The sequence below is a fragment of the Abrus precatorius genome, unplaced genomic scaffold (assembly GCF_003935025.1).
Source record: "Abrus precatorius isolate BTA unplaced genomic scaffold, Abrus_2018 Scaffold2, whole genome shotgun sequence".
Taxonomy (NCBI): Eukaryota; Viridiplantae; Streptophyta; class Magnoliopsida; order Fabales; family Fabaceae; genus Abrus; species Abrus precatorius.
Window position 1 is genome coordinate 8,603,747 of NW_020874362.1, and position 15,866 is coordinate 8,619,612.

Below are 15,866 nucleotides of genomic sequence, written 5' to 3' on the forward strand. Positions count from 1 at the left end.
ACCCAAAAAATTAGAGTCATCGTAATTATTCTTTGTGCGTCTTATAATTTAGGTTTAAGAAGATAAGGTTAGAGAAACGACAACTTGGAACAAGGCTTTTATTTCATCATAATCATCTTTGATCTTACATTCATTTTTGTCCCTTATCCCCAACGCCCCCTCCGCGCCACACACTCCTCATAAATAGCCAAATCTTCCGCGCACTTATCATCAATTAAATTATTCTGTTAATTTTGATTTTTGATTTGTTGAGTTTATTTTAAATATTTTAAAATAAGCACTTATTACATTAGAGATACAAGTGTAATAAATATTTTTTGATAAAAAATTGTTATTTTGAAATACTTAAACCTAAACTTGAAAAATAATATTAACAAAATCATGAATTAAAAAATAACTTTAGGTCTTCACACTTATATTATGCCTTTCATCTCTTTTCCTTAGTTATATTTATCATTTTTGTGTCTTTTATTTCTTTTTCACTGTTTTACGTTAACAGATTATAATAAAATTGTAAAAGTGGACTTAAATTATGTCCAAACAAGCAGTCCCAAAGTGAAACCTCTTCTCAATCTCAACTATAAGTACCCACCACAATTATTTAACTTTCCAAAACGTGCCACAACTAACACTTTCCTCTCTCTCTCTCTCTATCTAAAACAGCATCAAACACCATCTTCCACCTCACATGACTCGCACACTCAGAATCCTCCAATCCACGGCGGCGCCACCACCGGAAGCTGCCTCCGTGGAGTCAGACTTCGTGGTGATCCTAGCAGCGCTCCTCTGCGCCCTTGTATGCGTGGTTGGTCTCATCGCCATCGCGCGCTGCGCCTGGCTCCGCCGAGGCCCCGCCGCCGCTGGAACCTCGCCGGCGATGGCACTCGCCAACAAAGGCCTCAAAAAGAAGGTGCTGAACTCGCTTCCCAAGTTCACCTACGTCGACGAGGGTAGCCGCAGCAAGTTGCCGGTGGTCTCGTCGGAGTGCGCGATTTGCCTGACGGAGTTCGCCGCCGGCGACGAGGTTCGCGTGTTGCCGCAGTGCGGCCACGGGTTCCACGTGGCGTGCATAGACACGTGGCTCGCGTCAAACTCCTCGTGCCCTTCGTGCCGCGCCCCCTTCGCCGTCCCGCTGTGCCAGAAGTGCGGGCAGTTCCCGGCTGTGGCCGCGGCCGCCGGTGAATCGGAAGCTAAGTCCGGTTGTGTCGACAATGCCGATAACTCGGCTAATGCTAATCATAATATTATTATTACCAACGGCTTCAGTAATTATGGTTTCTTGCCTTGAAAGCAGTTCACTAGTCTTGCATGTATTTGTATAGTTTTAGACTTTTTAGCACCCTCCTTTGTTATAGAGCTTCTTATGTATATATGTATTACTACTCTTTTTGTATAGAAACTTCTTTTTTGGGTTGCAGATGAGTAAGAGTTGCAACTACTATTTGTATAGGAGTTATAATGGCGAAATTGATTTTTCTTTTTCTTTTCTTTCTCACTGGAATCAATTATTTTTCGTATTTGTGTTGTAATTATAATAGCAGTGAACTGATGATGAAGTTCTACTTAAAAATAAGAATTTTGACCAACAAAACTCCAACACGATTGATATATAACTGAGTCTTAAACATGCTATCAGGTACAATTTCCAATATATAGAAAAATATATATATATTAGCACTGTAAAATTCATTTAAATTATCTTTACCTTGGGAAAGGGATTAGTCTTTTATTGTCAATGGAAAAATAGCTAATAAAAATTTATATAATGTTAGAAAACGATAGAAAAAACATTTTTGCTGTGAAAATGTTTTTTATTTTATGAAAAAAATAGCCCAGGCTTTAATGTCTATCACAATGATTTTTATATATTGTGGTAGACATTAAAGCAATCAACATCTAATTAAATTCGTGATCAACCAGCTAAACAGTTGGACTAAAAAGAGACGAAAACCATGGAATGCATGTTCAGTGGCTGCAGGGAGTAGGTGGCCTACAAGTGAGATGGTCACTCCCAGAGTTTTTATTTTTTTTAATATTATTAAATAAAAAAACTATGACACCTTCTAAATTATTAGCTCCATAATATTTTTTATTAATTTATACATTTATTAATAGTAATGTTATTGATTATTTTTCTTTAAAAATCAAAGTGTATGAAATATTTAAATTTATAGAAGTCATTTGAATTATTTTATCTTTTTCTTATAAATATATATTGAGAAATTTATTGAAATTAACTTTATTTATATTTTATTAGCTATATTTAAAAAATGTTGCATATATTTTTATTCATAATAGTTGATCTTTTTTTTATAAATCAGGTATTCCTTAATTTTGACCTCTTTAAATGAAAATTCTTGCTGGGGTTTAACCATGATCTGCATTTATCCAAACAAGCAGCGCAGTGGTTTTCCAAACTCCCTTCTCTACTCGTTTGTGTCACCTTTTTTACCTTGTTCTGCAGGGAAAGCTGACTTTAACCCTTCTATTGGGTATCAATTTTGAAAAAGTATAATATTTTCCTCACAGTTTTTTATATATAATATTCTGTTTAGATGAAATTTTTTACATGTCCCAATGACAATGATGATAGAGGTGTCAAAAGAAGAAAGTGTTAGAAAATTGTGTTCGTAGCATTTCTCCCAAGTCTTACCAAGTACCCATTGTACCAATTCTGTCAGTGAATGAGAATAAAGTCAATCATTTCAGTCAAAGGGAATCATGAATGATCAAAGGTGCATCAGTGCAAACCATCACTAGTTGTATATCAAGCAACCTTCTGCAAGAAGCTTAATTTCCACTACATGAGGATCCTTTGTGCATCTGCATTAAACAAATGTTTAGCAAAAGGAAATGCCCAAAATGAACGGAGCCAAAACAATAAACCAAGGCTAAAGGGATATAAGACAAATGAGAGACATAAAGGTAGCATAAATGTTTATTTTATGAAGTTTTAGAAAAATAATAATTAAGGTAGAGATGCCCTTAGGCTGCATGGTCCCTTTTCTGCATCTATCCAAATTCCCATTCCCATCTACTTAAGATCTTTCTTAATGGGAGGACTATAAGAGTTGCACACCGTTGATGCTTACAAAAAGGTGATAATTGTGGCATCTTCTACACACTTTGTTTTAAGTAGGATAGGGTTATGACGCGAGGTCCCACCCACCATTTATCTTACTAGGTTATCTTTTATTCTCCTCTCATGTCCAGCTTTAGTGTGAACAACTCACGAGCAAAGTTGAAAGTTGAGACTCGAAAAAGCAATAGCCGATATTTTGCACTGATCTTCCGAATGCATTATTAGAAAGCAACATGATTGCAAAAGATTATTACATCCATTTCTTCCACTTTAATTGCAGCTACAAACCACACTCACGCACAGTTTTTGTTTTCACTTTTCAACCAAGTTGGGGACTCATCAATTAGTTGCTACCTTGCCTACTTTTTCACACTTTCTCTCGAGTCTTTTTCTCTTGTTCCTGACTTATCAGAACATGACATCTCCGCAGGCAACATGTTCACTCGCATACTATACTACCTACATTTTCTCAAGACATGTAACGAACGGATAGTCAAATTTCAGACTCCTCCTTACGGTCCTTATCCTTTTATGAGCACCCAAATTGACCATGGGTTGGGTAGCGTTTGCTTGGAATAGTTGGTTTATAATTAAAATAAAAATATTAATTTTTTCAATTCCATATACTTCTCAAGAAAATTTATCAAAACAAACATTTTTTAAGCTTATATTACTACAACTCAAACTTATCAATAAACTCTTATTTGATAAAAATTAATAAAATAAGTACTTAATCAAATTACAAGTCTAAATACACTATTATCTAAAATTAATTTCGGCAATACTATTATGTCATACACACCACACTTTACGGGTAAGAATTTTTAAACAAGTTAAGAAACAAATGACAGCACCCAAAACGTAAATGTAACTTCCCTTCTACTTCCCTACTGTAACTGGGGTTCTGTTGCTATCTTAAAAAGCGTAGGGCTTTCGGTCAAAATATACTTCATTCTCTTTATTCTCGAAGAAAGATAAAGTTCATATTCCTGAAGAAACTAATCACCGAGTGACTATTTGTCATCTTGTCCAAGTAGTTAAAACACTACTTGAGTGTGTTTTTCCGTCAATTTTACCACTAACAAATTGCAGCAAGTAGCCACGTCACATCCTACCACAGTTTTTCACACCAAACATCACATGTTAGTTAATACAAACAAGCCCACTCATATTCAACTCTTGAACAAAATGTTCTGCCCCACAAAATATGGACTATTAAACAGTGTATGACAAAACAGAAGTAATTGATCTTAAATCATGTTCAGCGGTGCCCAAGGGTTGCAGAGTGCAGAAGTATGACGAAGTCTAAATACACTATTATCCTTGTGAACAGAGGTTACTCATCTTCCCGTCCAGGTGAAGGCATATAAGAGTACTGACAATGACATTCACCTATGTAACCTTTAGCATATAACTGAATCTCATTGAGCTAACATCCTAGAACAACTAAATTTCCTCTTCATCACTCTCTCCCCCAAATATGGACGCCATTTTCATAGCCAGCTTTGCAGCCATTTCTCTTCTTTGAAAATCAGGCATCAATCTTAAGCCTGCCCGCATGTTCCCAATCTCAGACATTAATTGTTCCAAATCCTCTAAGTCAAGACATTTACCCTCATCTGTCTTCCCATCTTCAGAATCCATGGTAGTGTGCGCTGCATCCTTGTTGCTCTCAAGCTGAAACACGGTGTTCGAGGTCTCGGGTTGTAACTCTTTATCAGACTTAGTTTCATCCTCATGTTCACAATGTGTGCTGGGATTCTTTTGAGAAGCCGATCCCCCTGCATCTATGGAAGGTGCAGAAACCCATCCTTGCTCATTTTCCTCCCAAAGATCGGTTGATCCAGCCGATAAAACTTCATACTCTTGTTCATAATCAGATTCTTCTGAAGATAAATCTGACAGAATAAAAAAGGATAAACCAAAATTAGTGCTTGCATTTGCTCTACATTGATGAAAGTGGCAAGCAGCTTGCTCCAAAGAAAAAATAAAGAAAAATACCTTCTTTCTCAGGAAATGATGGTTGACTTATCCTATCACCAGATTTCAATATCATCCCAGGCCACATATGAGCAGAAAGAGCACCGTAAAGACGTTCAACTCCTTGTAAATCACCATCCATGGACAAGCCTGTAATAAGCAATTCCATAATCTCAATAGTACAATATAAGAGTGAACATCATATAATCTGAGAATAATTTCCAATGTTCCCCATTCAAACTTAATTTTTGTGTTAGCAGAAAAAGTTTGGTTATTATGGTGTGATGTGAGAATAATTTCCAATGTTCCCCATCCCAGGTCACATACTTGAAGTAATTCATTGTCATCTAAGCCCCTCCTTCTCCCATTAATAATGTGATGTAGTTATGACTCATCACTCATCTATAGGTAAACCAGTATTGTCAAGGCAAAAATCAGAGTTATGTGCAACATGTTATAGACTAGCTCATTACAATGGGACTTCAGGTTTTACATTTGTCAAAATCAGCATTGGAAGCACAAGCCTCAATGAACTCAATATTGTGCTCAGTGCACCATTCCAAGCAGGATCTTCTCATATCCCAAGAAGGTTCCTCATCTCCCAATAAACTAGTTCCCTCAGATTCTGAAATCCCATACTCAGAGAGCTCTGAATAAAGATCCCCAGAAGAGTCTTCAAGTCTTAGCAACCGTCTTCTGTATTCAGCATGGGCTGGATGACCAGGAACCAGGTCCACTTTGTTTCCAATGCACAGAAGTATCTCAAAGTTCACAAAATCAGTGCGAGATACCCAATCTTGAAGTGCAGTTAGGGAAGATGGCTGCAGATAATGAGAAAAAAGAAATATACATTACATGCATCGGTCACCACTAATGCATCCTCATGGCACACAGAAAACAAGAAAGTCATTCAATAATAACTCTCCTGCACATGAATTTACAGCAGTGAATATAAAACCTTCATCATGGATCAAACAAGTGACACAAACAGAAGAACTATAGCAGAGTAAGTCAAGTGAAGGAACTAACATCATTCATGTCAAAAACCATCACCAAAGCAGTCATTCCTCGAAACACGGGCAGGTTTCTGACAGAAAAATCATCATGAAGATGAGCCATCCATACAGAAACATCAGCAGTATAGTACTTAGTGTTGATAGTCCACCTGTTCAGTCCATAATTAAATATACACACAGAAAATTCATAAGCAAACAGTTGAACAAAATGAATCACGGTCGACATACCCATGGACATTCACTTCAGAAGCCGAATCAAAAGCATCTTCAAAATCAACAGAGAGCAATCCTAGACTCAACATCACCAAAACATGTCAAATCAAATTCCACCTCTCAAAATAATAATAACAATAATTCCTGAACCAACATGGCATACCAAAGAATTGAAATCAGCATCAACACATTAATACTAAAGCATCTAAATTAAAATCCAAAACATGAAATGGATCACCCCTTTAACAGAGACCATAATACTTTAAAAAAAAAAAAAAGATATATAATCTAATAACGAATTATGCTGAAGAGATTTTAAATCAATTATAACCGACATCATAATGGAAACCTAAAATTAAAGCTTAGATAGAATAAGCGCAAAAGCAAGGTAAATGGGTCAAGAAGATTTTAACGAGGTAAAGAGAAAGGGACAATTACGGGATAGGAGGGTGCGTTTGCCGACGTTGGAGGATCCGATTATGAAGATTCCGGGTCGGTTCTGCAGAGAAATCGGATCCTTTCGTGATTCGGTAGCATCCATCGGAAGTTGCGGGATTCGATTACTCAATCTCAGTTTGCGAGTCTATTCTTCACCGAGTTGTTGCTCGCGCTCGTGTCGCCGTCGTCTCGTTCGAGGCTTTTGCTTTTGCTATGGTGCACGTGCCGCAGGCTGCGTTCTCCTCTGCTAGCCTGCACAGAAGTAACGGTGGGTGCACTATCCACCACTACTGCTCATGTTGGGTCACGTGTCATTCAAGTTAAATTCTAACATCCTCCCTTCTTTTAAAAAATTAAAAAAAAATATTTATATTAAAAATATAATATATTATAAATTATTAATTTTAATTGAATAAATAAAAATAAATTACAATGTACCATTATTTAAGTTAAATTTATAAAAAAATATATTATTAATTTTATATTTCTATTCTTTTTTTCTTTTTTCTTTTTTTTATTGTTAGTATTTATCATCATGTTCTTTTCATTTTCTGTATTATATTATTATTTTTATTATTATTTTTCATCATTTTTTCCATCATAAAAGAATTAGAAAATTATAGAACTTTTTATCCTAAATTACAATGTGAAAAGACTTACAACTTAATGATATAACTAGTGGAATAAAGTAAGTTTAAAAAAAACAACGTCGACTTTAATATATATGTATATTAGGTTTATTGAGAATCAAATGTTGAAAGTATTGAACTTTTTATCCTAAATTGCAATGTGAAAAGACTTACAACTCAATAGTATAACTAGTGGAATAAAGTAAGTTTAAAGAAAACAACGTTGACTTTGATATATATGGGTCATATATATATATGTATATTAGGTTTATTGAGAATCAAATGTTGAAAGTGATGTATTGGAAGAACTAAGTTTGAACATTGGTTACTTACAAAGTCAATGTAAAAAATGGTAAGCTATATTTAAAAAAGAATCAGTTCTACATGTGGTGGAAATTCGAACCGATTTTGATAATTAACGTATGCTACCTTTTAATAAAAATTATATCTATATCTGGTGATGGTAATAACTGATGTAGAAGTTTGAAAAATAAGAAAACATATATTTAGTAGCAGTTGGTCAGAGCAAATGTATATAGTGTTGGGTGTTTATTTGAAAATATTCAAATGTGAAGTAGAACGACGTCACTGGGTTGGAGAGTGCTACCAACAACATTGTAGGAAGTGGCTATCTTGCCTGTGAAGTTTCCTCAAATTTTCACTGGTGTGTTTCATTTATTCAGTTAAACAATTGAAGAAGTGTTGTCTTATCTCTACTGAATGTTTTTTTGCAGATAGTGGCGAGGTATTTAGAGATGAGTCATATACTATATACATCGGTTAGAATAAAAATTCAATGTTTAGGGTATAACGTTTTGGAAGAAATAAGTTACAACATTGGTCCTATAGAAAGCCAATGCAAATATTGGCGATGTATTTTTAAAATAGTGAATTGTACATCTGGTAGAGGTGAAGACCGATGTCAAACAAATGTAATGTTTCAACTTCAATTTTGAAAGCGGATGTCCATCGAACCGATTTTGATAATGAAAGATGTAACACCTTAACTTTAATTTCTAAAATAAATAAATTTTTGCAATAAGTGGGAATAAATAAAATTTTTCATCTCAAATAGTTCCCAATGCACAAGTTTAACAAAATATCAAAATAAGGGAGGGTTACAAGCTTGCATTAAAATAAACATTACATGACTCAATTAAATACATCAAATTTTCACAAATAGTTTTCTAAGTCCAATAGCAATTTCATCTCTCCCGTTCACTGAGTCCGATGCTGATCGTCTTGGTCACCTGAAAAATAAATGTAAGGGTGAGTACTCTACACTATAATGCACAAGCACAGAGACTCACATTTGTATATCATACATATTCATTACCAAATTCAAATCATACACCAATTATCACATTCATCACTTTTCAGCATTTCATACCAATCCATATATAGATGCACTCACTGCACCCTCAAACAATCCACACAGACACACGTGCGCTCATTGCATGTAACCACGCTCACTGTGGCACTATGATCACAGTTTCACACTATGAATGGTCATCGGTTAGCTCCTCTCGGCAAAGGTGTTAGTCAGAGGTCGAGTCAGGAGGAGAGTGTGTGGCTTGTGGTGCACCCACGCTCACTGTTGGTGTCACCATCACCCGCTTTTCCCCAAGGTATTTCTATTGCTCCATCTTCCACACTCCAGTGTATCACTGAACCATTCATAGCATATTCACAACTGCATTTAACATGCCCATCATATACATTCTCAGTCACACACAATATTCATATTCATACACGGCACATATGTCCACATTCAGTCGCGTCACACTTAAACATTAAATCCTCATCAGACTTCATCATAATCAAATCACTACATCATCCACAATATGTTCAATATCTATCACACACAAAATCCAACAATTACTATATCGTATTTCATACAAAATTTCCACCCAAACACACAATTCCCTACCTTCTATCTCAACCACATTGCAGTACATAGCAAAATAAACGGTATTAAAGACACAAAAGATAGGGTAGAGTTCTCCCTTACCTCAAATCAAAGACCTAAACAGGAAATCAACAAAAAAGGTGCTTCCCACATGAATTTCACTCTAAATACATGGAAGAATCCCATGAGACTCAAAGGAAACTCGAGAAAACAGAGAATGAGGTGAGAAACTGAAACCCTAACCATTAAAACTTACCTCCAAACGCTCCAAACTTGTGTTTAACCTTCAATCTAGCTCCCAAACGGGTTTGGAGGTAATTTAATCAGTGAAATAGGGTTTTGAGTTGAGAGAATCGAAAGGAAAATGAAAAAAGAAGGGTAGAAATGCGTTTTCTGAACCCTAGACCCTTTAAATACCTCTCTAGGTGCGGCACTCTTGCTACAGCACCTTGCTGCAGCGACACCCTCTCTCGCTATAGCAAAAATTTTAGAGGAAACTGCACTCTGATTTCTGCAGAATCTCGCTACAACGAGACTATACACAGAAATGCACTCTCCACTATCACTCTTTTGCTATATCGAGAAAGCAACAGTTTCACCCCTTTCTCCCAGTGCTTTCTCGCTACAGCGAGAGCGGTACAATTTCATGCTTTTCACCCAAGACCTTTTTGCTACAGGGAGTAGCACACACTTAGCCTATATACTCAAATCACTCTAGCCCAAAACACAATCAACCATCAGCAATCATGCTCAAGCATAAGTCCATATATTTATGCATCTTCACAACCATAGTTACATTCAAATCATTACACAATCAAATGCACATTCAATACATCAGTTTATGCATTTATATTAATACATTAAAATATTATTATAAAATCTAGAGCGTTACAAAAGACGTTAATGTAATTTCATACAAAGTTGCTATAGTGGATTTAGATTTATTTGTTTTATGTTTTATGTTTAATACGTGCATGGTGTTTCAGCTGACATGCAGTTCAAAGAAATTGGCCACAACCGTCCACCTTCCTTGAGACGCATGTATACTCCTTCCCAATCCTTAATCATTATACTCACCTTAGTACAAGCAAGAAGTGCAACATAACTCTTGAACTGTGCTGCATTCGGCCCAATGGATTGCTTGTTGAGACGTCAAATTGTATTGAAATCCTTTCGTCAGCGTTACCTAGAACTGTAATATGTGAAATTTTGGTTAGAGGCTGACCTTTCCTCTATGAGTTCCCAGCCATTAGTGGTCAATAGAATAGGCATGTGTTTGATGATTCATTTCATACAGATATATGCGTGAATTTGACGATTCAGTTCCACATCGGTGCACCAAAAGAGTCAATGTGATTTATTTCAATTTATTATTATGTTACTCATGGCCTCAATTGGGACATCGGTCAACATCTAACCACCCGATGCAGATGAAGTCCCTTCTAATTTTAACATCGTCTGCATATTAACATCAGCTCGAGAACAAGTCTGATGTTAATGTTCATAACCAAATGTAAAAAGACCGCTTTGTAGCGTATACCAACTCGTTTCTTGGGCTACCTATGCATTACTATTACTATTATTAAACAATTATATATGGAAGATGGGCCGCCTATACAAAATCAATTTTATTTATAAATATTTGAAAAGATAAAATTTTTCATTAACAAAAGAAATATTATACTTTTTAATTATAGATTTAGTTCTTATACATATTCTCAATCTTATAAGGGATGATAATTTTGCATCAATTTGACATATAACCAACTGTGTATCATTATCCAATCTTAGATAATTTTATATATCATCATTAACCAACTTCAATTTCGCATAATTTTTCAGTTTCATAAACCAATAATGGCTTAATGAAACATTGTCAAACATTACATTTATTCATCCATTTTATACAGTTAAATAATTATGCATCACATAAATTAATAAATATAAATCACAATTGGAATTATTTTAATTACTCTAAAAATGTTAAACCATAATAATAATAATAATAATAATAATAATACCATATTTCATATGACATTATTTTGAGGTATTTATAAGGTATATCTAAATGTATTATTCATGTTAATATTTAGATACCTACTATTATTGTTGGACAATTATGCCTTATTTACCAATACAAAAGATTAATAAAGTCTATTACAATACCTCATTATTGAGAGGTTCCTGGTGTCTACATAATAATTTAGTCACTTATGTGATATCCCATAATGCATGGTATGATTTTTATATCTTTAAGGCTTTATTTGGGAGTTTGGAGGGGAAGGAAGGGAAATGATTTAAAAGAAGAAGGAGGGGAGGAGAAGGAGGAAGAAAGTTAAACTCCTCCCTTGTTTGAATGTTAAATATGTAAAGGGGAGGGTGATAGGGGGTTAATTATATAAATAAGATTATTGTCTTTTATACATTTTATTTTTATTTTTTATTTTTTTTAAATACAAAAATTAATTTTTTTTCTTCCTCTAAAAATTAATAGATTTTGAGCAAAAATTAATTTATTAATATTATTTTCTTTAATTATTTTAAAAAATACACAAATTATATGTTTTTCTTGCTCTAAAAGTTAATATTTTTGAAATTCATATTTCTATTTTTTTATATTTTTGAAAAAATTCTCACTCTAAAAATTAATATTTTTTTACAAAATATTTTTTTTCTTTTTTTTTTAAAATTAACATCACACTTTTAAAAAAGATTTTTCTTTTTTGTTTTATTTCATTCATTTAATAATTAATATGAAGAAAAATATTCCAATACACTAAAACACCCCCTAAAATGGGAAAACTCACAAAATCAAGGTTAGGAGGATTTTGGAGGGTTTAGAAAAACCTCCTAACCCTTCCCCTCCTAATTAATTAACTCCTAACCAACAATTAATTCCCCTAATCCATCCCTTCCCCTCCCTTTTCCTCCTAAACTCAACTCCCAAACAAACCCTAATGCATTGTAGTTTATAATTTATCATAATTGTCAGAAGAGTCGATGAAAGTGGCCATTGCCTTCCTAAGTGCTTATATCAAGTTATATTTAGAAGGGGAATAGAAGGGAGGGTTTAGAGAAGTATTAATTATTGTTTAGGAGTTCGCCCATTTGGGGAAGTTTTTTAGTCTATTACAATATTTTTGTTAATATAATTATTAAATGAATGAAGTAGGAAAAATTTAAATATTTTTAAAAAATTGTGATGTTAATTATAAAAAAAGAATTAAAAATTTAATTTTATTAAAAATTAAAAAATATCAAAACTATATATTTAATCAACCTATGAATTGATGTGGTTTGGCAATTGTTCCTTATAGAAAGTAAACATGTATAAGAATATAAAATATGGATAATAAATTATGCTTCATTATATAAGTACTCCAATTAATATGTCTAATTACATATTTTTATTACATTTCCAATCATACTTTAACTTGCCTTGTATAATTAAAAATTGAGGATAATGTCAATTATACTTAATTTCACTACATACAAATTGAAAATAATATAATTCATGTAAATTGTAACGCCCCAAATTTTGTTATATTAATTATTATTGATATATGTATATGTGTTTATATGTATGTGTAAATGTGAAAGATGTCATTTGCATTTGAATGCGTAATGATGATGTTTGTGGGTATAATGTATATGGATGTGTGTGTGTGTGTGTGTGTGTGTGTATATATATATATATATATATATAATTTGGTTGGATTGATTGGGCTAAAAACAGGCTAAGTGTGGATGCTGTTGTAGGGCATTCTCGTTGTAGCAAGAGGCCTTTGGGTGTGAGACATGAAACTGTGCCTTTCTCGCTGTAGTGAGAGGTCACTGGGAGAGAAGGATGAAATTGTCGCCTTGTCCCTGTAGCGAGAGATCTCTCGCTGTAGCGACAAAGCCACAATTTGGGATACATTTCTGGATTCGTTGTAGCGACAAAGCCACTGTAGCGAGATTCGGTATAAATTAGAGTGCAGTTTTGTCTGAGTTTTTCGCTGTAGCGAGTGAGGGATTCGTTGCAACAAGGGGACCTCACTGCAGGGAAAATATTTCGCTGTAGCAAGAGTGTCGCGACCAAAGAGGATTTAAAGGAGGTTAGGGTTCGAGAAAAGTTATTTCTCACATTTTCTTCAGAATTTCTTCGATTCTCTTGACCCAAAATTCTATTCCACCAATTAAATTGCCTCCAAAGCCATTCGGAAGCTAGATTGAAGGTTGGATTTGTGTTGGGAATGCTTGGAGGTGAGTTTTAATGGTTAGGGTTTTTGTTTTTCATCCCCCTTCTCTGTTTTCGTGATTTCCCTAGGTTCTCATGGAATTTTTCCGTGTATTTAGGATGAAATCAATGTGGGGAGCACTTCCGTGGTTGAATTCGAGTGTGGGTCTTCAATCCAAGGTAAGGGGGACTCTACCCTATCTCTTTGGGTTTGATTGTCGTGTATTTTAATGAATATTCCAATGTAGTTGAGATAGAGGGTAGAGAATATGTATTTGATAGAATTTGCTGTGTGTTGTGAGATGTGATAGCATGTGGAAACCCATGATGGGTGATTATGTGGTGTGAATATACTAATACTTGATGAATGAGGAACGTAAATGTGAACTATATTGAAAATATTGTGAGTAAATAAGGGCAATGTGTATGCCATGCAATGTGAATAAGTGTAGGCCGAGAGCCTTGTACAATGGTGAATATTGTGTGTGTGGTTGAAATGAATTATGTTGTAAATGCATGTGGGCACTTGTGCCGTGTATTGAGAACGATTATTGCGAACAAATGTGGGCCTAAGAGCCGTGTAAAATAAATGACTGTGAACTTTGTGCCGTGTATTGAGAACGATTATTGCAAACAAATGTGCGCCTAAGAGCCGTGTAAAATAAATGACTGTGAGCTTTGTGCCATGTATTGTGACTAAATACTGAAATGTGTGTGGATGGGGCGTGTTAATGCCGTTATATTGTGCTGTGAATGGTTCAGCGATACATTGGGGGTGTGGAAGATGGGGACGGTAGAAATATCTTGGGGAAGAGAGAGTGGTGGTGACACCGACTGTGGGACTAGGTGCACCACGGGCCACATACTCTCTTCCTGACTAGACATCTAACCACTACCTTTATTAAGCGACATGTGACTACCCACGTGGTATCCGTGAGGCGGGGTAACCGGTGACCATCCATAGTAAAAATTTGTGATCACAATGCCACAGTGTGAGTGGCTGGCGTGCGGTGAGTGCATGGGATTATTGTTTGTTAATTTTTGTGTGTGTAAACTTTTTGATGTTGTGTGTGCATCGATATTTGAATTAAATTGAATGGAGTAGTATTGTTGCCTGTTCGGAGGGCAAGTGTACCCATCGAGAAGTAATAAAGGGTTTTCAACTAAGTTCCCGAATATCATCCCACAAGGATTGTTTATCAACTACTAAGAGTTTTCCTAATTTAATTGTTTGAGCTTCAAATATGCGAGATTAATCAGAATGAAAATTTATAAAATCAATTGTAAAAACTAAGAGCAAGAAACACAGAGCACGTCTTAATTACACTTATCAGAGAGAAACCTAAGGTGTATGGGTGTTCTCATTCAATCCTTTATGTTATTTTTCTATTTAGATTTAAATCCAATTTCCTGATGATTACTAATCATTCATACTAATACTATTAATATCCACTGGTCATACAATATTAATATTCTTTTCTCTAAGTTAATATCTCCAATGGTCATGCGAGTTATCAATTTAGAAAAAGCCTAAGGAGCCTATGAATTTGTTAATTCAATAACGATTAGAAGATGAAGATTGGTTTGATCTACGTAATCTTTTATCTCGTTTTATCCTATAGATCTATTAATTAACCGAGGTATGATTGCCTGACGATGTAATTAATTAGGGTTAAGAATGAGAAACGATAAGATAAATTCTAATCACGAAGCGGAAATCAAATTTAGATTCAAATATCAAAATTCTATAAAGTCATGAACAATAATTACCATAGCCCTAGCTATGGATTTAGCTACTCATGTAGAAAGAAAAAGCTGAAATAATCAATAACATATCCATAATGAAGAGAAAAACAAACTAGAACAAGAGATGAATCTTCGATCTTCAAGTATGATCACTTGAATCTCCAAGTGTCACCAAGGGTGTGCCAAAGGTCCGTGCAAGAGAGGTGAAAGTGATTAAGAATCTTGAAGGGCCTTATGTGAAATGATGCTCAGGGAAAAATTAAGATCCTTTCTACGATCCTCCTCCTCTCTATTTATAGAATTTGAACTCCTTTAAACTAGGCAAGTTTGGCTAACGCGAACCAGCACGGCCGTGCATGATGGTTCAGCATAGTCGTGCATATTGTCGAAGCACCCCTGTGCTTCATTGAGCGTGCTTATTGCTGTGAGGCTTTTAAACCCATTCATTTGGGCCAAAATGAACCCAAAATCTACTTGTGGCCTCTTTATATCAAACTGCACAATTAATAAATAAATTAGTATAAAATCCAATAAAAATAAAGTCAAATATAAATAAATGGCTGTAAAAGAGGGCCTAATTACAAACTTATCAACTCCCCCATACTTATCTGTTTGCTTGTCCTCAAACAAAGTA

General features: G+C 34.8%; 2 protein-coding genes across 2 annotated transcripts; one reads left to right on the forward strand and one right to left on the reverse strand.

Moving 5' to 3' along the window:
- Positions 1 to 623: 623 nt before the first annotated feature.
- On the forward strand, positions 624 to 1,440 carry LOC113858937 (RING-H2 finger protein ATL8-like). The gene has a single exon (XM_027491743.1). The coding sequence runs from the start codon at positions 689 to 691 to the stop codon at positions 1,286 to 1,288; it is 600 nt and encodes a 199-aa protein (XP_027347544.1). The 5' UTR covers positions 624 to 688; the 3' UTR covers positions 1,289 to 1,440.
- A 61-nt stretch (positions 1,441 to 1,501) lies between these two features.
- LOC113858272 lies at positions 1,502 to 7,024 on the reverse strand. The gene is made up of 6 exons (XM_027490822.1): positions 6,730 to 7,024; positions 6,307 to 6,367; positions 6,092 to 6,227; positions 5,556 to 5,883; positions 5,084 to 5,212; positions 1,502 to 4,980 (listed from the first exon to the last, which is right to left on the reverse strand). Exons 1-6 carry the CDS (start codon positions 6,830 to 6,832, stop codon positions 4,529 to 4,531), a joined length of 1,209 nt encoding a protein of 402 aa, XP_027346623.1. The 5' UTR covers positions 6,833 to 7,024; the 3' UTR covers positions 1,502 to 4,528.
- Positions 7,025 to 15,866: the final 8,842 nt, after the last annotated feature.

What these genes read in the sequence shown, in the direction of transcription:
- LOC113858937 (XM_027491743.1), top strand. Translation starts at nt 689, where the DNA reads ATGACTCGCACACTCAGAATCCTCCAATCCACGGCGGCGCCACCACCG.
- LOC113858272 (XM_027490822.1), bottom strand. Translation starts at nt 6,832, where the DNA reads ATGGATGCTACCGAATCACGAAAGGATCCGATTTCTCTGCAGAACCGA. An exon ending in TGGTTTTTGACATGAATGAT is followed by an intron (nt 5,884 to 6,091) that starts GTTAGTTCCTTC and finishes CATTATCTGCAG; the next exon opens with CCATCTTCCCTAACTGCACT. An exon ending in ATCATTTCCTGAGAAAGAAG is followed by an intron (nt 4,981 to 5,083) that starts GTATTTTTCTTT and finishes TTATTCTGTCAG; the next exon opens with ATTTATCTTCAGAAGAATCT.